The 25,727-nt window shown below is 48.0% G+C and overlaps 5 protein-coding genes across 5 annotated transcripts; 3 read left to right on the top strand and 2 right to left on the bottom strand.

Moving 5' to 3' along the window:
- Positions 1 to 5,892: 5,892 nt before the first annotated feature.
- CGCA056_v003154 (uncharacterized protein) lies at positions 5,893 to 7,455 on the top strand (the record flags this gene model as incomplete). The annotated part of the gene is made up of 1 exon (XM_037318411.1): positions 5,893 to 7,455. The coding sequence occupies one exon, from the start codon at positions 5,893 to 5,895 to the stop codon at positions 7,453 to 7,455; it is 1,563 nt and encodes a 520-aa protein (XP_037183268.1).
- A 1,066-nt stretch (positions 7,456 to 8,521) lies between these two features.
- Positions 8,522 to 10,497, bottom strand: CGCA056_v003153 (Flap endonuclease GEN-like protein 1; the record flags this gene model as incomplete). Its single annotated transcript, XM_037318410.1, has 4 exons — positions 8,522 to 8,833; positions 8,881 to 10,238; positions 10,291 to 10,427; positions 10,484 to 10,497. The coding sequence occupies 4 exons, from the start codon at positions 10,495 to 10,497 to the stop codon at positions 8,522 to 8,524; spliced, it is 1,821 nt and encodes a 606-aa protein (XP_037183274.1).
- Positions 10,498 to 11,191: 694 nt separating this feature from the next.
- Actr10 (Actin-related protein 10) lies at positions 11,192 to 13,005 on the top strand (the record flags this gene model as incomplete). Its single annotated transcript, XM_037318409.1, has 2 exons — positions 11,192 to 11,628; positions 11,688 to 13,005. 2 exons carry the CDS (start codon positions 11,192 to 11,194, stop codon positions 13,003 to 13,005), a joined length of 1,755 nt encoding a protein of 584 aa, XP_037183273.1.
- A 403-nt stretch (positions 13,006 to 13,408) lies between these two features.
- Positions 13,409 to 14,950, top strand: CGCA056_v003151 (Serine--tRNA ligase; the record flags this gene model as incomplete). The annotated part of the gene is made up of 1 exon (XM_037318408.1): positions 13,409 to 14,950. One exon carries the CDS (start codon positions 13,409 to 13,411, stop codon positions 14,948 to 14,950), a length of 1,542 nt encoding a protein of 513 aa, XP_037183272.1.
- Positions 14,951 to 15,378: 428 nt separating this feature from the next.
- CGCA056_v003150 (uncharacterized protein) lies at positions 15,379 to 22,205 on the bottom strand (the record flags this gene model as incomplete). Its single annotated transcript, XM_037318407.1, has 2 exons — positions 15,379 to 21,994; positions 22,108 to 22,205. The coding sequence occupies 2 exons, from the start codon at positions 22,203 to 22,205 to the stop codon at positions 15,379 to 15,381; spliced, it is 6,714 nt and encodes a 2,237-aa protein (XP_037183271.1).
- Positions 22,206 to 25,727: the final 3,522 nt, after the last annotated feature.

The following is a 25,727-nucleotide window of genomic DNA, read 5'->3' as shown; positions in this document are numbered from 1 at the left end:
TTGTTAGTCGTACCATAAGGAGGCATGGGCAATATGGAGTACTGAACGGGCATTTGCCCAAGATTGTCTCGGAGCGAGTAATGTGGACTAACACCCCGGGTAACACACCGTGACTCGAATTAAGCACCATTGCCAAGGAAGGTAGTGAGTACGGGCAGTGCACGAATGAAGCCGGGCTCGTCTGAAGCTGAGGTGTAATATATAGCAAGGTATAGAAATAGAAAAGGACTAAGCCTAAGAGATATAGCTTAAGGTGTAAATATAGAGATACTACACTTAGTATTAGAGAATATAGAGGTTTAAAAAAAAAAAAGTAAACTCTTTTTTATTATAATAGTTTTAATTATTAGATTATATAAACTTTAGAAAGTAGTACAAAGGTATTTGCTTTTTCCTAACTTTGTACTAAAGAGTTTAAAGCCTTAATATGCTTTAATACTTAATACTAAGTAATATACTGTTAAAAAACCCTTAATAAGAAGAAAGCTTAAGTTATATTATATAATACATAATAAAATAAGTAGTATAATGTATATTATTATATTATAATTAATGAGTATTAATTAATACTTTAATATACATATATATATATACATATATATATATATATATTTATTTTAAAGACTTTATATATATAATAGGTTTTAAATTAATTAAAAAAAGAAAAAGAGGTTTTAATAATTAGAATTAAATTAATATTCAAATATTTACTTAGTTCGTAAGCTTATTAAGTATATATTACTGTATTATACAGATATTATAAGAACTTTACTTTATATAAAGAGAGTAATAATAAAGTAATTTATAAATAGCTTATATTATCTATTTATTGAATAATATATTAATAAGTTAGTTTTATATAGTATAGTAATATATACTTAATAAGCTTATATACTTTCTAAATATATATATATATATATATAACGTGGTTCATCAGTCAGCAACAAATATTAGTTAGCAACAAACTTTTTCCCATGCACATAATGGTATTTACTATTACATAACCACAATATATTTAATTAACTATTCCTCATTGCTACTCAAATTATTTAACAATTCCACATCCTTACAACAGGTTCTCACATTATAACTGGTCTCACCACACATACTACAGCGTCTCTGAGCTGGCTGGGCTCTCTTTGATAGACCCCCCTCCTCATCCTCTTGAGGTGCTGGACGTTTCCCTTTTTATTTCCCTTTAAGCAAAACCTGAGATTCCTCTATATTAAGTGCCCCTCTAAGCTATATTTATATTCTTTTAGCCTTCTAGCGCTTAATAAGTGTTATATTTATATCCTTAAAGGTATAAAGCTAATTAGTTTAAATAGTGATTAAGTATATTATTACTTATATACTTTTTAATAATTACTTAACTATAGTAATAATTAGTATTAATAAGCTTTTTTAATAAGTAAAGATATAACTTTTAATAAAGCTAAATTATAAGATAGTTTATTATAAGTCAGAGGGTGTTTATAACTGCTAAGGTAGTAAGTAGTATTAAAAGGTTAGTTGTAAGAGGTGTAAGTATTTATAAATATATATTAAGCTTTTTGATAATATAGTCTAGGTTTTATAGTGAAATTCTAACGCTTTAGAAAGTACACCTAATATTTTCTTTATTAAAAACCTTGTTATAAGCTTAATAGAAAGTAATAAAATTTTTAGATTTAGTAATATAATTTATAGAAGCTCTAATAAATAGGTTAATTTTATTACTATATATATATTTTAAAGGTAAATAAAAAGTAATATTTAATAGCTATAATAGATATAATGAATATATAGGTATATTAATAGTTATAATATTATTCTGCTTATATTAATTATGAAATTTAGCTGATAAATAGCTTTTAAAGCTATTAATAATAAATATCTAAGAAACACCTTTTATTTAGTTCTTAATATTTCCATTAAAATATTTAATTTAGTTAAGACCTATCTAATTATCTATCTATCTATTAATAATAGGTTTAATCACTTAGTTACCTAGAAAACTTAATTCTATAGTCTAACTAATAAGGTGATATAGACCTTTAATAATTATAAATAGAGGGATATACTACCTACCTAAATTAACATATTTAATAACTATAGCTTATTTATAGTTATTAAGCTAGATAGACTTTATTTTATTATAGTAATTATACCTATTATAAAGCTAGTTTTATTAAAATTATATAAGTCCCCCTCTTAGATATTATATTTAGCTATTATATTATATAATAATATAAACCACTTTAATATAACCTTAGGATCTTCTTAAAGAGCCTTTTAATAATTATATAAATAATTAAACTTAGTTTTCAGAGCAGGCTATAAGTCCACAAACCACCTAGCCTATTGCTTACTAATAGGCTTACTATTACATACTTACAGCAGGAGATTAGCTATATCTTCCACACTAGTGAGGCGTAAGGAAATCCTCTAAAATCCTATTAAATAATATATTAGAGAAGTATTTTCTCTTTAATTAGATTAAGTTTATATTATTAAGGTTAGGTATATTTATATTAAGGTTAATCGTTTATTCTATAGCGTATAGAACTTTTAGGGACACTATAAGTCTTCATAATATATAACACACTTAGCCTTCAGCTGGCGATGCGGGCTGATTGGATCGCCTTAATGGCTAGAAGTATCTTGTCTTCTTATGTGTAAATTGGCATGATGGTTGTGGAGTTATTACGCGTCAAAGTTTTAAGTGGTTTGGTGCAAACCGCGTTTGGGAAAAAGTTCGTCGCTGACTGATATTCGTCGCTGACTGATGAACCACGTTATATATATATATATATATATTAGTTTAATTTTCATTATTAAGTTAAGTTTATAGTTATACTATAGCTTATTATAAAAAAACTATAGCAGAATTTACGTTATATATAGATATAATCTTAGAAATACTATATAAATATACTCTCTACTAATTAAAAAAATAGTATAAAAACTTATATATTTTAATTCTAACTATAAAAACTTCTTTTTTGATTTTTAATTAGTTTAAAAGTCTAAATATACTATAGAGTATTTATAATAACTAGCTAATTCTAATATAATATCATATATTATATTACTTACTTTACTATAGTATTATTATTATTATTATTATTATTATTATTATTATTATTATTATTATTATTATTATTATTATTATTATTATTATTATTATTATTATTATTATTATTATTATTATTATTATTATTATTATTATTATTATTATTATTATTATTATTATTATTATTATTATTATTATTATTATTATTATTATTATTATTATTATTATTATTATTATTATTATTATTATTATTATTATTATTATTATTATTATTATTATTATTATTATTATTATTATTATTATTATTATTATTATTAGTATATATAACTTAAGTTTTCTTTTTTTTAAAGAAGTTCTTAATAATATATTACTTAGTATTTAATATTAATATAGTATAATAGAGTTTAAAGCCTTTTAATACAAAAAGAATATACTTTTAAAATATATTTTATAATAGTAAATCTGTATTTCAATAACTTTAGTAATTTTAGTAACTTATAAAGTACTCTATATATTAACTTTTAAGTAGTTATTTAAACTATATAAAGTTACTAATATATAATATCTTATAGAATAATAATAATACTTATTATATTACTTTATTTACGTAAATATTTAAAGTTTTATATAAAATAAACTAACAGATCTTAAAATATATAACATTATATAAACTTACTTTATTTATTATAACTTATAACTATTATATTAATTATATAATATATATTATTAATACATAATTATTATGCTATAGGTTAGGATTTCCCCTTAATTTCCTAGAGCAGATAGAACGCGGATTTCCCTAAGATTTCCCTAGGAAATACTTAGAGTATTCCTTAGAGAAATCTCCTAGAAATCCTCTAGAAAAGGCATTGCAATATTACATCTTTTTATTTGCACTTACGTATAATAATAATATTCTTTTGTAATAATAATAATAATGATATAAGAATAATAATAAGTTATATTTTAAGTTATTTTTCTATTTAGTTTTTCTCAATAGAGGATATAACTTACTAGTTATAATAACTAAAATTATTATAATATATTACTTCTTTTATTATTATCTATGTAATTAAATACTTATAAATACTTAAAATTATCACTTTTTATTATAATATAAACCTATTTATAACTTTATACTATATAGGTGTATATACTACGCCCCTAAATATGCTTATACCTATGCTAATAATTTAGCTTTAATCTTTAATATCTAAGCCTTTATAGTACTTATTTAAATTTATTATAAGATAGTAATAAATAAAGAAAACCAAGAGAGAAATAAAGAGTATAGCTTCTTCATTTCATATATATAACGTGAAGAGCCCGCATAGTAGCCTTAGAGTCTATAGGCACCTAGTAGGTCGCTAGCAGAACACGCTGAAGGGCCGATGTTGTCAGGGGGGTGGTCCCGCGTAGGTAGTCGGAGCGGCACTATCCAGGTCATCCGCCTCACTGTTCTCAGGCAGGATGGGATCCATAGGCACACTAGGAAGCGCGGATTTCGTGACCTAAAGTGTATTATGTAAGTAGTCAATCAGGGCCGCCCCATCTCAGCCGCCGGAAAGTTGCAACGAAACATGGAACGGATAGCAGAGCGTGAGGGGACACTATGTACTGGAGGTAAGGTGCCTTTGGCGGAGTACGCCTTGCCAATGTGCCTACCTAGGTATGTCAACGGCCCCTGCATGTTGCCTTGAAGCCAGAGGTGACAAGCTAGAGATGCATACATCACCAACCAGTAGCAGCGTGATGGCCATTCAATCTCTTGCTGACGCTTCGTGCTCTTGCAGCGTCCGTTCACCAAGGCATTTTTTGATCTAAGCAAGGCAAAGGGTTTCGTGACGTTGGAAGGGTGGCCAGGGAGTGTCTTACAAGTTATGGCTGATCCATGCGTGTTCGTTGTGCCCATCTTGCTACATTGAGCTACCTAGGGTCACGTCACGTTTGCTGTTGACATACGTCCAGTCCCGCTGCTCCGTGTTCCGGGCGCTCTAATTGCCCATATGCATGGTGTTTTTGCTTGGCCTGTGGGTGAGTCGACTCTACGCTCTCTTTTGCCTTCACGCCTCGGCCCTCTCTCCTCATCGCGGGGTCTTTGCCATTCGTTCCGAACAGGTGTGCCCTGCCCAGTCATCCCATATAGAACTCGCCTGTGTCTTATGTTGGGTTGTCGAGGCTGGGAGAATTGGACTCTTCTTCTGGGTTCATCTCTGCTTGTTACCTCAACCTCCAACTGCCATCCGAACCAACCTCACATCTGCTTAAGCGTACTATCGCATCGTCTCTTCTTCTCATCTTTCAAAACACCGACCGTCATTGTCAGTCTGGCAGGTTTTCGCGTCACTATTGCTGATGATCGCGGCTCCCAATTTTCGTCCGCGCCCGACACCAACAAATCCCATCTGCCCCGCCCCGTCCCCTACTCCTTCTTCGACTTGCCTGCCATATTTCTACTTTTTCGTCTGTCTTCGTCATTAGCCCTCTGATCGATTACTTCTTTGACTGCTCCCCCCGCGTGCCACCGCGTGGCTGATCAGTGCCGCCTTTGCACCACATCCCAAAGTGGTCCAAAGTGTTCAGGGTCGTGCGGCCGACAGACACCCCAGCTCCTGGGTCCCATACAAAACAACAACAACAACAACAACAAGAACGACGACGACAGCCTGTCACAGGATCCCCCCCCTGCGCAACCCTTCGTCACGCCGTCTTCAATCCTCCGTGACTGTCCATCGACAGCGGCGGTCAAATTCGCAATCGACTCACCCCCCATGTTCAGGCCGCCGTAGGTCCTCTTCCGTCGCTCGAACATCCAGCTCCGGTTTCGCGACGTCTTCATGGTCTCGCAGCCCGACTCTTCGACGTCCTTGACCTTGCGAGGGCCTTCCTCGGTCGTTTCGCGTCCCTCCCTTTCGCGCACGAAGCGATACAACAGGTCACATGTCGGCGTCTCTACCAGCATTCCTCAAAATGAATTTCCTACATTTAGCAACTCGGGCGACGTCGAGATCATAGTCAAAGTTTGCGGCCACCAGAATCGCTATCTACTGCATCGCCATACTCTCACCCGATGTTCCGGCTTCTTCGAGGCGAGTACAAGTCTTGAGTGGTCCAAGCCCGTTTCGGATGCCGCTTCACTCGAACTCGGTCGCATAAGTGACGGCTCCGACTCTGCTTCTGCTACCACCACCTATCGAGCCCTGACTACGCCAGCCGGTGTTCGGAAACGATGGCGCTACGAGCTGGATCCGGGGACCGGCGATGGGGATATACCAATGTTGGTGCAAAAGGACGAAGATCGGTCCGACGTTGCTGGGTCTGGGCCTGAATCTCTCTTCGGCTGTGGTGTCGCTCAGAATCGCCACCAGCCTTTACCCGCCACACGCAGGAGGACCTCGGACCATTCGCAATTCTCCTCCGGTCAAGGTCAACCCTTTTTTCGCTCCGTGGCCAATCTGAGCTTGATCCCCGGTTCGAATTCAGCCCAATCGCTGTCTCAAGCTGATCAAGACCTGCTCAGAGACTACGACAACCTCTTTCGCATCTTTTACAATTATCCTCCGGCTTTGGACGGGATCAATATCGCCGACGCCTACGTGCAATGCAAGTCGCTCCTCACTTTGGCGGATCAGTATGACGCGCTGGCCGTAGTCGGCCCCAGAGTTGATCATCACTTGCTGCAGTTCCAGTCGAGGCTTTGGAAGCAAATCGCCAAGTATCCCATATCCTATCTCCGCTTGGGCTATCTCGCACGTAGCAAGGTAATCTTTCAAGAGGCTATGATACACGTAGTTGGGCAATGGCCAGCAGGAGAACGCAGTTTGCGGGCTGCGCTTCCAGATATTGTCCTCGACATCATCGAAGATAAGGTGGATGAGCTCGCGGAAATCGTCAGCCGTATCGAGGGCCGCTTATTCAGAATCAATCTCTTGACAGCCAGGGGTGAGCGCGTTACACCTAGCACGTCGTACTTAGATTGGCTCGCCGTCAGTTTGTTTCGGCAGTGGCTGGCCGACAATACCAGTCCATCGATATTCAAAGACTCCCGGGATGGCCGTGGGGTCGAGCCCCAGCAACTTGCCCTCCCAAATTCGGTGCCTCCACTGGCAAATGTTGGTCGCACGTATCGAATACTTGGGTCGTCATCGTCGTCCTATCTTGGTCATGACGAGTGCAAACGGTTCCTTAAGTTGACGCCTGAGCTATACAGCCGCGACAATCTTCGACGTTTTGAGAAGCGGATTGATGAACTCAAGATGATGGCTCATGATATTGTACGACCCTTGATGGGAAGTGGCCTCGAGTTGGACATTAGCAGTGGGAGAACAGCTGATGGGATTGGTTACCTCACCTGCACCACCGTCGGGGATCATGATCTTCCATGGCATGTTGAGTACTGAGGTAGAGGAAGGAGGAGGACGGGGAAAGGAAGAGCGGCTCGAAGCGTCGACATAAGATACCCATCTGCAATTCGCAGACAAGACGAAGAGGCCTTAGTCGGTCCTCTGACTGATGATATACGACACTACTGAAATGATTTGTTAGTATGGACGGATGTAACCTTGGATACCCAACGACGACCTTGTGTGCGACGAGATAAATTTGGAGCCTTCTAGACATGCCACTAGACTTCTCCATAATATTTGTATATGTATCGCAAAATGATCAGCATGCCTCAGTGTGAGGTATTGTTAGTCGTCTCCAGTGAGATCTATGATAGCTACACTACGTTGCCTCGATGACTTCGTTACCGAGCGCCTCGCCAGTCCACATGCCCTGTCCTCTTTTTCCTCGTCACTTATGTCAACCTCTTTGAAGAACCCGACCGCACTTTTACGAGGCACCGTCTTGTATCGACGCATCGGTTTTGATTGAGACGTGCTTGGCCTTTCGTCGACAGGCCATACTTTCGAATCTAGGGTGGTTTGTGATAATGCATCTGGGCTGGCAGTTTTGCAAATAACCAACGAAGGCTCATTGGTCTCCCTGTCACCCATACCAAGTTCTGGGCTAGTCCTCTCATCATCAATGAGCGATGCAAACGTGTTCCTCGACGCCTGCTGTCGCCTGGGAGAGCTGGTGATGAAGGAATCCATCCTGGTCTGCTTTATGGATCTCTTGCTTTGGGGCAGAGGGGGGGGAAGGTCTGAAGTCGTTGCCCGTATCCGTTCAACCTGGCAAGGCACTTGTGTTTTGGGGACTGCGGGTCGAGCAGACATTTTGGGCTGCTTAGACGTCAGAGTATCGTCGGGACCGCACAGATCGACTATATCTGGAGCCGATGAGCCGGTCAGCGGCGCACAAGTAGGCGCAAGCGACGAGTGCAAGGGGCTAGACGACAGAAGAACTGGCTCCGAGGGCTGAAACTTGGTAATCCTAGGCATATGTTGTGAGCCACCGTATGCCCAGGGGTTCTTGTGCCCGCTCGGTTCTGCGGCAGTCGCTTTCCCGGTGGAACTGGATTGCTTACTTCGACTGGTCGAACTTCTCGCAGAGCTTGAGCGTAGCGATGCTGCTGTCACCACTTGAGCTTGGGCAGAAGCTCGAGGTAACGCAGTGGGTGGTCCCGGATGGATGTTGCTGCTGTTGTTGCTGTTGTTGCTGTTGTTGCTGTTGTTGCTGTTGTTGCTGTTGTTGCTGTTGTTGCTGTTGTTGCTGTTGTTGCTGTTGTTGCTGTTGTTGCTGTTGTTGCTGTTGTTGTTTGTGTTGCTGTTGTTGTTTGTGTTGCTGTTGTTGTTTGTGTTGCTGTTGCTGTCTTTGGGTATTGGCTCTAGCATTCTACCTGCGTCCCCCATAGCCGTAATTGTTGACGCACTTTTCGTCACTAGAATCCATTTGTCGAGACCACCTGCTTCTTTTGCAGCAACTTTACCCGTCCTATTTTTGTTGACTTTTATTGCGGCACGAGATTTTTCTTTGGCCCGTTGCGTCTCTTCCCAATCCTCCACGGTGATGGGAACGCTGATTTTGAGTAGGGATTCCGGCAGCCAGATGGATTCGGCGATAGTAGGGTCATAATTGGCCCTGGCTTTGGACTTTTCACTGGTGATGTCAATTTCGACATCCGCACCACCGTGAAAGTCATCGTCGCTGTTCAGTGCTAGCCCGTGTCGATCAAACGAAACAGGTTCGTCTTCCATCTCCTTTGACATATCCAGCCCGACAATGTCTGCTGGGACATGCGAGACCCTCAGTTCAAGTATCCCGTCGGTGCTATGGTGATTTCGGCGCCCAGAAATGCGTTTGACGAGGGCCGCCTCGTTCCGTTCCATCTGGTCTGTTGTCTCGTCGCAGCGCTCAGTGAGATGCAGATCCAATAGCTTGTGCACTAACAGGCTCTGGGAGAGAACTCTGGTCAGTTTCACTGCGCCGGCTTTGTTGGCCCATTCGAACGTCTCGTCAACGAAATATCGAAGACCTTGAACGTCTATTTGGCGGTTCCAGTGGGTTCTCGCCCTCAGCTGAGCGATAGTCTCGGCATTCGATACCACTGGATGAGTGTAGTGGCGCAGCACTTGTCGGCTTGGGAATTCGTCGGGAATGGCCAGCGCCTTGTGTTTCGTCCGGAAGAAGCCACACTCATTTGTCCGAAGCTGGTGCTTCAAGAAGGTCCTCCACTCTTCAAATTGCACAGGCTCATCAATCTTTAGTCGACACAAAGACTTGCCAAACCCTGCCTTGGCAGCCTCACAAGCCAGCTTGACACCACAGCCCGGAACACCTTCTGGGATGTAATCACCACCACTCATCAGAGCGACCAAAACCATGCCCTCTCGATCCAGGCCGGTGCCAGCAGATAGGAGCACGTCGACATCGTATAAGCTGACGTGGGTTGGCGTCTTGGAACCGCGGATTCCCTCTGAAGACCAGTTTCGAAGTGTTCTTGTACATCCAAACATGATGGTGTCGACGTCCTCGCTCAGCACGGCGTCGACAATGCCTTGTTGTTGTAACAGGGCGCACTCTGCCTCAGCCTCCCCGGGTGCATCGTGTACAGGAAACCCGAAGAGTCGGATAAGTCTCTTGGCCATCGCCGTTGCCACTCCACCACCTTTTCCCGAGCGCTTGTTGCGTTTGAAGGCAGGCTTGTGAGGGCCATCGAACACGAAGATGGGATGTATCGCAAGACCCAAGAGTCGTACTAGGCGATAAAACAGAGTTCTTATCGCAGGGTTGGTGCCGCCTGGTAGGCAGTCAGCATGATACCTAGGAAAAACACTGTGACACAGCTGTACCTCGTGCTGCCTGGGTCTGAAACTGCCAGATAGCAATATCAATGGCGACGCGCAGTGGCCGGCCAGAACTCTCAAGGTGCTCAGTTGCCAGCTTGGCCAGGGAGACTCTCTGACCTGAGCCAAGCTCACGGTAGATGCTGAGGAAGTGATGTCAGCCACGTAGAGAAGAAACATGACAAATGAGTTCTCTCACCCCTTGATACCCATGGTAATGTGCTGGTCGAATGTTTTGATCGGTGATTGTGAGCCTTGAATGAAAGCAGCAAGCTCCTGAACTAGGATACTGTTTAATGCTGCTGATCATGCCCCCAAAAAGATTGGAGTGCGAATGACCAATCCGATGCCGTTGAGGACTCAATACATGTCCGTATCGTGATACTCAAGGTACGTCTCAAGAAGTTCGCTGCCTGCAGATCAACAGAGGTTGGGAGAAGAAGCGTTCGTTCCGGGCTGTTTCACAGCATGATAATCCAATGCCTCCTACGTGTTGCGAAACTGAAAATGGCTATACCAAGAGCGCTCTGAAAAGCTGGATATACTGTAGTCGTTGACGTCTTCCACCTAGTAGGTGGGTTGTTGCAAAATAGACAGCAACTAGGTTGGTTACTCAGGCTACAGTGCCACTCCGCTGGGTTAACATTGGCTGCACCGATGGTGGAGGGGACTTGGCGAGGCCGGGGATGCGCTAGTGCACTGTGCAAGCATCGGGCCACCGGGCTTGCAGTCAGTGGCCCCGCGCGTTGAGGTGCCAGGGTGCATAGTGTTGCTGAAGTGCCAGCTCCGCCAACTTACCTAAGCCCGCCGCACTGCCTGGAGTCGTACCTACAAGGTACGAAGCGCTCTGTTGCGCATATCTTTTGACGTTCGACATCATTAAGAGTACGTTGTCGGAACTGACAATATGTCGTCCAGTGCAGGCCCAAGTCTTGCCCATCGATCCGTTTCGAACATTCGGACCGAGACTGGTGGCGGCTCCAGTCTTGGCGGCCCTCTCAGCCCGCATACGCCGTCCCGCACGGTATCGTCTACATTTGGCTCGCCGTCTAGCTTACGAGCCGAGGAAGATATCGTCGTAATTGAACTAGGATCTCGATTCATCCGACTTGGGTTTGCGGGTGAGCCAACACCCAAGGCGATCATCTCACTCGGACCAGAAGAGCAACGCCGGGTTGGGGATTACCGTGCCTGGGACCCGGACCACCAAGATGACTGGAGACGACGCCCGAGAGGCAAGGCCTGGGGCAATGATCATCAGCTCTGGCAGTACGATTTGCGATTAACAGACCTGGGTCTTGTCGAAGACAAGATTGATCGCGCTATTCGAGAAGCCCTGACCAAGTATCAAGCCGCTGCCACCCGTTGCTTTCTCTGGCTCGTTGCTTACTTGTGTTACCCAGGTTCCTCCTTATCGATTCGCGACCTCGTAGGACTGCCCTCGTCCTTTCCTCATCTGTACCTCTGCCGCTCCTCGGAGCTGCCCTCGATGTTCTCTTCCACCGTTTCCAAGCACCAACAGTTTCGCTCATGTCTACCGCGGTGACGTCTGCCATTGGAGCTGGCGCTCGATCTGCGCTGGTTGTGGACCTCGGTTGGGCAGAAACGGTAGTGACGAGTGTGTACGAATATCGCGAGATCCGTACAACGCGGACCGTCCGCGGAGGCAAGATGCTGGTTGATGAAGTGCACAACCTCCTCCAGGCTGCCTTGTCAGAAAATCCTGCCCAATCACAAAGAATACGCCAAGAAAAAGAACATGGCCAACATTCAGTGAGCTTTGAGGAGTGTGAAGAAGTGGCACGTCGTATGGTCTGGTGTCGTCAATCAGATAGCGATCGTGTGTTGGCGGCAGAGCAAAGGCGACATCAACACCACGGAGAGGGTTTGCCCACAGTCGAGGAGCAGGATGAGTCGGTACCACCATCGCCTACGGTTCCTCAGCAATCGAAGGGAAACGTTGAGATTCCGGTTCTGTCTATTAGTCCATCTGTGACCTTGACTGTGCCATTCCAGCAACTATCCGATCCGTGTGAGACTACCTTTTTTGCGCCGCAATTCTGTCGTAGCAGCTTCGACGACGACGAAATACCAGTTCACCAGCTCATTCACCAGCATCTCTTGCGGCTGCCTATCGACGCTCGGGCCGTTTGCATGTCTCGCATTATTTTCATTGGTGGCTGTTCCAGAGTGATTGGGTTACGACGCAGAATATTTGACGAGCTGCTGCACCTCGTTGAAGAGCGCGGATGGGATCCTATCCAAGGCCAGGCACCGGCAAACTACAAGAATAACTCGCGGCTACAGAGAGCCACGTACCGGCAGACTACCAGTGGCCCAACAGAGGTCGTGCTAGAAGAGGGACTGACAGAAACTAAATCAGACTCGGCACATAACGCTCCTCGAGATGCCGCAGACATCATCGAGGACTCACTTAGAAAGCGCGACAACACATATCCAAACAAACAAGGCCATTTTCGACCTTTAGAGTCGCTTGGACCATGGGGAGGCGCCAGTTTGACATGCCAGCTGAAGGTCGCAGCGATGGCAAACATTGATCGCGAGCTTTGGATACAACATGGAGTCAACGGTGCTTCGCGGCCTAACGAAATCGATGTCAAGGCTCAACAGCGGCAAAGCATGGGACCAGGGGGCTTGATGCGGGGAGCTACTGGCGGGAGCATAGCAAACTGGACGCTGGGTGCGTGGGGCGCTGTCTGACACGGAGCTCCAGAGTTGAGCAGAACATTGATGAAATGTATTGTCAAGGGAGAACGGAATCGTCTCAGCGGAACAAACCTTTCATACCAGACCTAACGATATGTAGACTCTAAGTATGCAGGCATGTGCTGTAGCCCAGGAACAATACCCCAAAAGCATGGGAGTTTGAATGAGTATGAACATTCGAAAGAAGAGAGATGGGAGAACAAAAAGTATCTGGTTTCCGTCAGCGTAGAAAGAACCTTTCGTATATTGCATTAAGCGAGGAGCGGGAATGCATAATATCGATACCATTGTAACCGATTTGAGAAACATCACCTTACACTTCCTCGGATGATGCATCAAATAATTCAACTTGAAGTAGAGAACTCTCTGTTAGTCACGCCAAATTCAATCAGTCGACATGAGAAACTTTCCAAGTTTGACGCATCGCTCGCCCAGGGCCGTGAAGCTGTCACCTCGACCATCGTCTCCGGCGCAAAGGAACGGCATCGTCACTAGTCGCACATTTGCTCGCGCATTCGCCGATACAAAACGGCCACCGACTGCGCCCAAGCCGATTATCGACATTAGGCGTATCCGGGAAAATCCAAGTCTTTTTGAACAAAATTGTCTCGACCGGAACTACGCTGTCCAGAGCAAGAGCCCGGCACGCATCAACGAAATATTCACACAATGGCAGGCTCTTCAGAAAGACAGCCGGGCCGTGCGAGAAAAGTCCAATCTCCTCCGTCGTCAGATCGCCAATCCCGCCTCCGTCCGCGACGATGCCGACTTCGTCACCTTGAAGGATATGTCTCGTGGACAACTTCTTGAAGAAGCTCGGTTGCTGAAGCAAAGTTTGTCGGTATTCGAGCAAAATGAGGCGAAGCTGGTCGAAGAAATGGAAAGCCTCGCTCTGGGTATTCCAAACCTCACCAGCGAGGTTACTCCTGTTGGCGATGAACCGCTGTTGCTAAGCTACATAAATGACCATCCTATTGAGCCCTCTAGTGCGTCTGACACAGTCTGGAGGTCTCACATTCACATCGGATCGGAACTCGGTTTACTTGACTTTGCCGCCGCCGGCACCACCTCAGGATGGGGGTGGTATTATCTCCTGGACGAGGCGGCACAACTAGAGCAAGCTCTCGTTCAGTACGCTTTGGCTGTAGCTACCAAGCACGGCTGGCGCCAAGTCTCACCGCCGAGTATCGTCTACAGTCACATGGCCTCGGCATGCGGGTTTCAACCGCGAGACCAGAATGGCGAGCAGCAAATCTATGCCCTCGCACAATCTCAGGACGACGTAGAAAGGGGCAAGCCGGAGCTCAGTCTTGCCGGCACTTCGGAAATTCCTCTTGCCGCTATGAAATCAGACACAACGCTGGACGCTTCGGAGTTGCCAATGAAGAGGGTTGCCGTCTCCCGATGCTACCGAGCCGAGGCCGGTGCTCGCGGTGCCAACACCAAGGGACTTTACCGTGTTCATGAGTTCACAAAGGTTGAGATGTTTGCCTGGACAAGCCCGGACGGCGACGAAACGGGTGATGTTTTTGAGGAAATGCTCGATATTCAGACGGAGATTCTCGGTTCCCTTGGCTTGCACTGCCGCGTCCTCGAAATGCCCACTGCCGACCTCGGTGCTTCGGCCGTTCGGAAATGCGACATGGAGGCATTTTTCCCATCTCGCCAAGAGTTGAATGGCGGTTGGGGCGAGGTCACTTCTGCTAGCATATGCACCGACTATCAGACCCGACGACTTGCTACCAGGGCCAAGATCAACGGTAAACTCACGTTCCCGTGGACCGTCAACGGGACCGCCCTCGCTATTCCAAGAGTGTTGGCGGCACTCTTGGAGGTGGGATGGGATGAGAAGGATATGTCTGTTGTTATTCCGGCTTGCCTACGTCCATGGATGGATGGGAAGGAGAAGATTGTGCGAGAGAATGTCTCCTCGTCGTGAACGTACGTATGTTGGCTGGCTAGGCTAGCTCGCATTACATTGCCCCTCCCTCCATCGGGAGAAAAAAAAACACATCGCACCAGAGATTCATTCAATCACTAGCCATGGTCGGGCTCAACAGGCGGGGTCATATTCAGGCCAAACACTGACATACCGAAAAAAAGAAGTGATGGTCACAAACTGGGAAGGAGAAAAGATGATGGCTATTTCCGCATCTCACTAGTAATACGATAACAAACTTTACCTGCAGGGTGGATCATCCTTGCCCCACGATGCAGAAGACAAATACAAGACAAGCAAGCAGCCGACTATTATCTCTTACGCAGTGTGCCAGAAGCCTCGCAGGATACGAGAATTGAATTGACCACAGGTTCCATAGTCGCCATAATTAGACCGTAGCAACACCGTAGCGAAATCAGGTTGTGCTCTCATTGTTCCGCGAGTCCTGTGGCCTCATTTGCTGGCGTCTCGTCGCCCAGGACGCCGCTCTCCACCCAGTCGCTCTGTGGGTCGCTTCGGACATTGTCGTAGAAATGCGAATAATCGCCATCGCCGCTGGAGTTTTCGGTGCCTTCCGTAACAATCGTCGTACCACGGCTGCTTCGTCGCAAAGTTTCAGTATCGCTCGTATCGTCGCTGCCCAACATGGTTTCTGTTACGACGATGGCATCTTCACGTGGCGCCGGGCTCGGCAGGTTCTCCTCCTCTGTCTCCTTCAGCATATTTTCCTTGTCCAACTCTCCATAGCCCTTTGCAAAGCCGCCTGCCCAGCTAGATTTCCGAAGACCCTTACCACCAGCGCCAGCAGTCCTGACACTCTGACTGCGCTTAACACCTCCTGTTGGCACATTGTTTGTGATCTGGCTGAGCGACAGTATGCGACGCGCGGTCCCCGTCTGGGTTGGCGGCTTCAGACTCCGCTTGGCAGAGAGAGCCAAATTGACTGTGGGTGATGAAATCTTTTCGTTGACGCCACAGTCTTGGCCCGACTTCTGGGTCTGGACACGTTTCCGGCTCATAGCGTCACGTCCCTTGGTTGCCTTTGACATGAGGAGAATGCGGGAATGATCCATGACTCCCTCCAAAATCCGGCGTTCCAACCCTTCGGCGCGAATCTCCATGTCGTGGAGCTCTTCCCGGCGCAAATGTAGAGCTGTCTCGAGAGACGACACGTCGGCGGTGAGCCTTGTCTTTTGCCGTATCAAGCCATCTTGCTCAGTCCTGAGTCCAAGCACTGATGCTTTGAGCCGCTCCTCTTCCTGCTTGAGGTCAAGCAGGTTTTCTTGGATCTGCTCCTTGAGGGCTAGCTGGCGCTCCAATGCAAGATTGACCTCGTTCAGTGTCTTTTCTCTGTCCTCGTCCTCCTCTGCAATTTTCTTAGTCTGGTTTGCCAGGAAGAGTGAGATGTCCGCAGCAGTCTGAAGGACTTGTTGGTGGACCTTCTCGAGTGTGTCAAGCTGAGCAAAAGCCTTCTCCGCTGCATGACTATGGTCGACGAGTTCGTCAAGCTTTCCATGAACAGCTGTGTCATCGTATTTCTCAACCGGAATTGATACATGCTCAACTAGCTTATCGAGCTTTTCGTGTACGGGGCTGTCGTCATACTTCTCAATAGGGACGAGAGAGTGCTCGACAAGCCTGTCGAGTTTGTCGTTCACACCCGCGTCGAGCTTGTTAAATCTCTCGCCCATACTAGCATCACATTTGTCGAGCTTCTCAATCATGCCCATGTCAAACTTCCCGAGTTTCTCGCTGATACCTAGGTCCAGCTTGTCGATGTTTTCATTGATGCTTGAATCGAGCTTACCGAGTTGTTCACTTATGCCGGTGTTGAGCTCGTCGAGCTTGTCGTTCATGCCGGTATCGAGCTTGTCAAATTTCTCGCCCACACCTACGTCGAAACTGTCAAGCCTTTCCCCGACACTTACGTCAAGCTTGTCAAGCTTTTCACTGACGCCCATGTGAAGCATGTCGATCTTCTCAGTCTGGCCAATGTCAAGCTTTTCGAGTCTCTCATGTACGCCTGCGTCATCATACTTTTCGACCGGTAGGAGGGAATGCTCTACAAGCTTATCCAGTTTCTCCTGGGCGGCTGTGTCGTCATACTTCTCAACCGGCACAAGCGAATGCTCCACGAGCTTGTCAAGCTTCTCCTGAACAATCGCATCGTCATACTTCTCGACAGGCGTCAAGACGTGTTCCACAAGCTTGTCGAGCTTCTCCTGGACAATCGCGTCGTCATATTTCTCGACAGGCGTCAAGATATGTTTCACAAGCTTGTCGAGCTTCTCTTGTGCAACTGTGTCATCGTACTTGTCGATGGGCATAAGAGTATGTTCAACGATCTTGTCGAGCTTTTCCTGGAGTGGCGTATCGTCGTACTTTTCGGACGGGACCAAAGTGTGCTGGACCAACTTTTCGAGCTTTTCGAGCACTACGGTATCGTCGTAGTACTTCTCTGGTGGTGGCAGAAGCGCGTGCTCGGGTGGTTTCGCTTCCTCAATCCGTTGCTGAATATCGGTGGCCGAAGCTTTGGCATAATCGTAGTGTTGGCCGACGATGGCGAGGACGTGCTTGACAGCCTCAAGGATTTGCGGCTGTGCTTCGCCAACTTGTCCCTGGAGACCTTCAACAGCGTCGATGGCCTGCTTCAGGTGATCACGGGTTTGTTGATGCTCGGCTTTGTCGTCCGTATGGTTCTCGTCAGATTTGGCCATGAGATTCTCCACCCTGTCAAATACAGTCTTGGAAGCCTCTTCCATCTTCTCCATTGAATCGGTCACGGCCGCACCCAACGTGTCAACAAGCGATTTGAGGTCTTCCGCAACGGCCTTGGTTCCCAGAACAGCCGCCTCCGTGTCGGCATCGTGAGCTTCTCCCGCCTTCGTTCGGTCTTCGAGAGTTGCCTGGAATTCGTCGTATTTGGTCATCAGTTCCGCGACCCTTTCGTCGATCTTGGTACTCAGGGCTTCCGTCGTCTGCTGGAACTTCTCATCCGATTCTAACTTGGCACCAACTACGCCTGCCTTGGACTCCTCGAATTCCATCTTCATTGTGTCGGAAAGATCCTTCAGCTCCTGTCCGATAGAAGCGTTCTGGCTAACTGTGGTTGAAACACCCTCGATGAGCTTGGCAAGAGTCTCAACTCCGGTGACTCCATCCTCAAGCCTGCTTTTCATCAAAGTCTGGAACTCCTCAAGGAATGTTTTGACCTCTGAGACTCTCTCACCAACACCGACGATCTCGGCCTGGCGCTCTTCACTTCCCTTAGCATGAGACTCGGTCAACCCGTCCAGTCGTGTCTTCAGCTCTTCCAAGGGGACTTTAAGTTCCTGCAAAGGTGTCTTGAGCTCATTGAGGGGAGCCTTCAGGCTCTCGACGGGTGCTTTAAGCTCCTCCAGTGCCGTTGCTGTCTTTTCCAGGTCCTCCTTGGTTGCGAGCGCTGCCAGGTCCGTCTTGAGCATCTGGTCAAAAACATTTTTTATGTCAAGACAAACCGCCTCAACAGCGTCAACATCAGTCTTGGTAACACGTTCGGGGTCTTCCAGCTGTTTCGATGCACTCTCTTTCATCTCTTCGAAGCCCGCAGCGACTTGCGTGACCAGTGACTCGACACTCGTAACGTCGTCCTTCTGAGAAAGGGCGTCCATTTGAGTGGTTATTAGGTTGATTGTCTCCCTGGTCTCCAGGATGATATTTTCCAGACTGTCGAGATGTTCCTTCCGTACTGCTTGTTCGCCGTCGATGAGGTCGTCTAGGCGGCCCTTGGTATTGCGCAAGATGGTTTCGATAGCTTGCACGTCCTCTTTGGAAGCGGCTTCGGCGCTAGCTGGGTTAGGTGCATCGCTGCTCTTCGCCTTGACCGATTCCTGGTTGATTGATTCTTGGATGCCAAGAATGGCCTCCTCGAGACGTGCCAGATCTTCTTTGGGCACAGAACCCGGGGCATTAAGCAGGGCTTCCTCGATTCGGGTTGAGTCATCCTTGGACACAGATTCCTGAACAAGCCGAAGCATGTCCTCGAGACGAAGTATGTCATCTTTGGACGCGGACTCCTGCAAAGAGTGCAGAAGGTCCTCCATATGCGAGAGATCCTCTTTGGAGACTGGCTCAGTATTGTTTGGCTCTATGGCCTCAACTTTGACACCCAGCTGGGTAATCAGAACCTCAAGATTTTTGATGTCGTCCTGCTTGAGTGCATCTGCGATCGCTGGGACAATCGCGCCATCGTTCATCGTCATCAAGGCTTTGTCATTTTGGCCCTGATGCTCCCGAAGATTGTCGATATCCGATCGAACACTGTCGAGGCCAGATTTCAAAGCGTCCAGTATTTCGTCGTTGGCAGTCAAATCTGCCGGTCGGTTTCCGACCTTTTCGATGCTGATGCGCAAATCCGCTAGGCCGTCATGTAGAGCGTCCAGGATCTCTGTCACACCAGCGAATGGGCGGCGTAGCTCGGCACGCACGCTGTCCACGCCGTCCCTTACTGCTTCGATGATCTCCTTCTGGTTGATCTGGGGACTGACAGGCACCATAGAAGAGTTGACTGTGTCTCGAAGGGATTCCATGTGGTTCTCGATGGTTGACCTTGAGTCGCTCGAAACCCGATCAACCAAGGCAGCCATTTCATCTCTGAAGGAATCCAGGGTGCCTAGCAAGGTGTCCGTGATCTCATCTTGATTGGCGGTAGTGGTACTGAGATGGGTCATATACTCTTGCATGTCCGTCCTTAGCTTGTCCAGGCCGTCCTTTGTAGCCCCTAGAAGATGCTCAGTATCACGGCTGCCAGCCGCCATGGTATCCTTTGCCTCCTCTGATGCAGCTTGGAATTGTCCTCGCATATAGTCAAGAATATCCTGCAGTCTGGACACAATCTCATCGTTACTGGTTTGATGAGGCACAAGGGAGCCAGCTGTAGGCAGATCGTATCCGCTGAGGCCTTCCTTGACAGCATAGATCATGTCTTCACGTGTGAGTTCCTGGTTGAAAGCCGACGGGGCTACAGGAAATTCGAATTCCTCCAGACACTCACGCACAGCGTCGAGAATCTCGTCTCGTGAAAGACTAGCCGGGGTGTCAACACGGGGTGGAACAAAGTGTTTGAGGCCCTCGACCACTGCTTGGAAGACCTCTTCCCTGGAAGCACCCACAGGGTGCCGATCTAGTTTGACGTAGTCCTGAAGGCCCTCCTTGAGATACTCCAGGATCTCTTCCCGTCCGAGGCCAAGGTCTTGATGTTCAACCTCAGGCTTGTAATTCTCCCAGGCATTCCTGACAGCGTCGATGACGTCTTCGCGGCTCAAGTCGGGAGCCTTGGGCTGTGATGCCTGTGAATCGCGCAGAGCCGCTCTCATGGCGTTGTAAATCTCTTGGTAATCGACTGCGCTTTCTCTGGAGGAGACTGAATTGGCGGACTGTCTTCGGTGCTCCCGGAGTACCTCGTCCATATGCCCCCTCATCCGTTCAAGGCCGTCGTGGACAATCCTTGACATCTCTTCATTGGTTGCTGGTGGCTCCGTGGACACAGCTTGTGTATTGGCCTCGTCCAGTCTTCTACCAATTTCTCGTCCCATGCCAAGAACTTCACCGCGAAGCTCTCTGACGAGTGCCTTGACTTCGGCGGTGAGGCCACCTCCTTGAGCAACACTATCCTTGACGGTACGGATGATCCTGAGGACCTCGTCGTTCACTAAGTCAGACGCCCCGTTGGGCGTTGAACCGGACATCGAGGTTGGCTCATTGTGTAATATCCGCTCCGATCTATGGGTGAGCTGACTTGCGTAACCGGGGTCAAAGTCAAAATCAGTGCTGTTGCCGTCATCATCAAAGCCGGCTGGGCGAGGCCGGTTCCCATTTCCATTTCCGTTTCCGCCATTGCTTCGGGATACGACGGCATCGTCAGACTTGGCCTTTACGAGATGAATAAGTTCATCCACCTTGGAAGCTGGAGCAACGCCGGCAAGCTTTTCTGCTACGTCAGTGAGACGAGCCAGCAGAAGGTCGTGTCCCTCTTTTGTGCCCATGTCTCTGATGATCTTGTCCAATATTGCCATTGAAGCTGGAGACTCCGAGTTGCACAGCGATGGAGTGCTCAAGTTGTCTCTGTCGATTGATGCTGCGAAGCTGTTTGGTGATGGTATCCTCGGAAGTGAAAACGGCCGGCCGGCCTTGGACGCAGGAGGAGAAGTGTGATGGGACTTGGTGTCGAGGAAGAGGCTGCTGGCGAAGGGGTCCCGAGAAGACGGTCTAGTCGTCGAGTCGTGGGCATTGTTTATGAGTTCGCGCAAGCTCTTGCGGATGTCTTCATCTCTTGCCTTTGTCGCTTCTTTGAGACTTAACAGATCCGTAGCATTGTCACGACTTCGCCGGCTTAGCTGGGCCATGTCTTTCTGAAGAGCAGTAGCAATATTGGTGAGGCTAAGGATCTGCCCAGAAAGAGCATCCACTGACTGTGGTGCCTTCACAAGAGCTGTGGAGCCGTTGGAGGAAGCCTCGGGCTCCTTGGGGCCGTGAAGCGGCATGTTCTGGATGGCAAGCATTGTTGCAGACTGAGGCGGCGTGTTCTCCCCCAAGATGCTCTGCTGTGACCGCTTAACAGCCGGCCGTATGATTGGTGTCAAGCTTGGGGCCGAGGATGGGGTTGTGGCTTCTTTCTCCACCGATCTTGTGTCAGAGAAGCTATCTCGTCGCTTGGCCGCCGGCGTCGAGGGCCGCGGGGTTCTTTCGGGCGACTTAGTCGGGGATGGAGGATTCGATTGCTGGCCACTCTCCAAGAGCAGACTTAGATCCCGGACACTTCCTGGTTGAAGGGACTGCATCCGTTTGTGTTGAGAGCCTCTGATGAGGGAGCGCTCTGGCGAGCCGTCGGTGTTCCGCTTGGTCAGCGGTGCAGGGAGCATTGCGCTCTCTCGCGCTCTCTCGGTGAGAGCAGCATGGGCGGACTGAATGGCGCTGGAAGTTCCTTTCCTAGAAGTGCCGACGCTGGGCGATTGAGGGTTGAGAGGCAGGGGCGGCGGTGCCCTATCAGGATCTGAGCTATCCCACCTGGTTTTCATCAGTCGACGCCAAATGACAGACATGGCCAGCACATGACAGGAGAGAGCAGAGGAAGTTATCGATTTAGTGGTGTGACGGAGGCCAGTATTTTGGTTGCTTACATGGGAACCAGAGCTCTGCCCTGATCGGAGGACATTGAATGTTGGTGTCTCAGGTGGCGATCCGAGTCCCTCGAAGCTTCACGCTCGACGGGAGCCATTATTCTGGAAGTCAGGGTCTGGGTCGTTGGAACTCAATCCAGAGACGCGTGGCGATTGGGAAATATCGTTAGGTCGTAAAGTCGTGGAATGTGAGTGTGGAGGATGGAGAGGAAGCCGGTGCGATGTGGATCTAATGACGAGTTTGACTAGGTGTGTCTGATGGTGATGAATGGCGCAGCTGGTGCTGCTGGCGTGCTGAATCACACAAATTGGTCTTACTCGCAGAGCATAAGGGTGCCTGTGACATCCGCGAGAGGGAAAAAAAGGCAATTAGCGAAGCAAGGCGCGAAGCAGAGTCAAATAATTCAAAAGCAGCCAGAGATCTGGACTGAGGTCGCGTCGGTGGTGACTGTTGATATGGGGCACGTCTCAAGAGCCGGGCTTGATGTTTGTCAGTGATTGTGACGTGGGTTGGGCTGTTGCGGTGAGTTGTGTTAGTGGCGATGCCCCCCAACCAGCAATCGAGGCGTTTATTTTGCCCACCCGGGTTGCGGGGCAACGGGCTGCATTACTCCCACCTACCTTAGGTAGCGCTGGATGAGCTGTTTGGCTTCGTTGGTTGGACACCCACCACACCCGGCCGGTGCCTGTTGCAAGGCGGGCCCGTTAGTTAGGTGCATGTACTGTCAATTCGGCAAGGTGCCACTCCAACTTGATAAGATAAGGTAAGAGTGCGACGGGACAGGTGCAAATTGCTCTGTCACCGTATTACGGACGCAGCCGTGTTGCCGAAAGATTCTCCCATTGCAAAGTCTGATAGCAAGAAAGTGACTCTAACTTTTTGAGCCTTTCATGCTCCTAGCGCACCCGCACAGTTGGCAACTGCATTTCGACGGAGGCGCAGGTTTCTGTTAAATACTAGGCGATGCTCATGATCGCCGCGAGGGATCTGGAGACTCTATCTTCGTATCTTAGACCCCACGATTGCGGGGCCAATATTTGGTGCAAAGGCCATGAAAAAAAGAGAAACTTGATCGTGAAAGACGCATGACCACGTTCTGTCTTGCCTGTCGATGATTACATAGCAGGCAGCCTTCGTCGAGTGGCGCCGAGTGTGGCGGTGTGGTTGGGCGAGCGTTCAGTCAGTAGTTGTGCTGCCGCCTTAACCTTCTGTATAACTGCAAAACTGCAGGGTGAGCTTGCAGTCGCCTCGAAAGATGACGCCCTCCTCCATCGCTCCAGATTCAAACTATCAATAACTTACTGCTACGCGCGGCGAAAGATCAACTCCAAATGGGCAAGGTATTCTCGCCATCGAGAGGTGCCTTAGCCGCAAGGTAAGACTAGAAATTGGATGCACTTAGGTACCTAGGCTGATATGCTACACTGAGAAGGTATCCCTACTCTCCTTGTAGAATTGGATCAATTTATCGCCATATCCGTATCGTCTCGTTAATGCCATTCTCAGGTACCATATGATTGACAAACGGGACGCGATGCGGCCAATGGGTTGCTTTAACCCGAGCAACAGACAATAGTCTGTCTGGTTGGTGGCAAACAAGGTCCGTACTATGGCAGGGGGAGGGCAACGACAGAGGACTCGGCCCTTGGGTTACTATGGTAGTTGCGTACGACGAGGGCTCCAGACTGTTGCCGAGACTACGGGGGAACCCCTGTCCCTTGAATCGAATCATTGGTCATCGGACAGCGAACTGACCTGAGACTACGAACACCGCTAGCTCTATCGTGGGTTGTAGCTTGGCGGTCCGTCCTCGGATCGGAGCAGGCTGTCAGGCGGTGGGCAGGCGGTGGGCAGGCGGTGGACAGGCGGTGGACAGGCGAGCCACGACGACGATGACAGCCGTCAGCCGTCAGCCGTCGGTGTGGGATCTTATTGAGGTGGACGAGCAACCTAGCCCGGCCCATGTTGGATGAAGGCGAGAAAAATCTTAACTGCAGGGCCAACCATCACACCGCGAAAACGGGAGGCTGGGTAAGAACAAGGCTAGCGGCCTTCCTGTCCCGGCTTGTTTCCGTGGTTGTGAGGTGCCCGTACGAACTTTCTTGTGTGGATGGAGCAACGGGTTTTGCACGTGGGTGGAAATACAGATAGCAAGTTCACATCTGTGCGGATCTTGGAACGACGCGTTACAACTTGCAACAGATCAATTGGCTGATTATGGTGATGTCTCGAAACTCGCAGTAAGGCAGGCACCTTCATCAAGCCGCTTGTCCCGTCGCCCTGGTTGTTTCAATCCCTTTGAACCTGCAACTCACATTGCTATTATAGGGCCGCTCGTTGGCCGCATTCCCACAAGTTGTGCCCGGCCCAGTGTGCTTGGCCATGCCGCAATCCAAGCTAGAGCTGAGGGTTCGGTGAACACCACATAGGTACGTGTGTTAGGTAAGGTACGGATACCTAGGTAGGGATGGACCAGACGGCTACCGCCCAGAATCAGACCTGGCGGCGGTTGTCAGGGGGCCTAGGGCCTGCCAGGCAGGGCCGTAGTCTGTGCCACTGCCAGTGCCAATCTGTACGGCGTAGGTACCTAGGCTGCTAGGCTCGCATGTTCATAGGTCGGCCCGCCGGCTTGGCGTTGGCAGCCACACGCGCCGAGCGGTTGACTGAGGTGGGCGAATCGTCTCGGATTTTTGCGCAGCGTGATTTCCTGGAAGAAGGGGGGAAACAGCTGGCATTGTCGTAGGGTCAGTGTCATTCAATGACGCCGCATAGCAGTCGCGAATTGCAAAGGCACAGGCTCCAGGGTGCCAGATGCATAGGACATCTGTCTTGCGGAAAACGTGATCCAATTATGCTTCACGACTACCAGTATATACTTAGGTAGTAAGACAGGTTCGAGAACTCGGATTGGGTTGATACCAGGTGCTTCAATGTTTTCGTCTCGCCCGAAAGTAGCGAGGAAGACGTGATACAATTGCAGGGACATAATGAACCTAGGTGGTGACACAGGCGCCGAGGTCTTGGGGGCTGGTACAGGCCGGGGGGACTAGGTGCTAGACCAGGACGAGCTCGTGGTCGCGGCAAGTCGAGATATGTAGAGGGAGCGCAGAGGGAGAACCAGGGCCAGAAGGTCGGTCTCTGGCTACAATCAGTGGACGAGTGGGAAATGAAGGTAACAAAACGAAGCTAAGGTATGGATGGCATGGTATTGCATGGTGCGTTACACTTGTCGTGTTAGTGCACCGTAGTGGCCGACGGTCCAACACCAGGTCCAGCTTGTCAATCACGGGCCATGGCGCATAACAAAGCTATGAAATTATGGACAAGTTACCTCGACTTCACATTGCTTTTTCCTTGCTGAGCCATTGCCGTTGATCCTGCTCTTATTTGGTCTTGCGAGAGGTTGAATTGGCAGTGGAGAGGCTAGTCGAATCAAGCTCCCGGGGTTTTCGGCGTTGCCTTACCACTCGGTACCCGCATTGCATTGCGACTTCTTAAAATGCTGAGGTTGGTTCCGAGGTGGTGGGGGGAGAGTCTCGTCATGACGCTCAAGCTGCACCTCAGATACATAGAAGTTGTCAACCACTTGCTGTATGCTCCTCATTCATCCAGCAACATC

Source organism: Colletotrichum aenigma (genome assembly GCF_013390185.1).
Source record: "Colletotrichum aenigma strain Cg56 chromosome Unknown KSG_Cg56_contig02, whole genome shotgun sequence".
Taxonomy (NCBI): Eukaryota; Fungi; Ascomycota; class Sordariomycetes; order Glomerellales; family Glomerellaceae; genus Colletotrichum; species Colletotrichum aenigma.
Note: the sequence above shows the minus strand (reverse complement) of the source record. Positions and strands in the feature narration are given on the sequence as shown.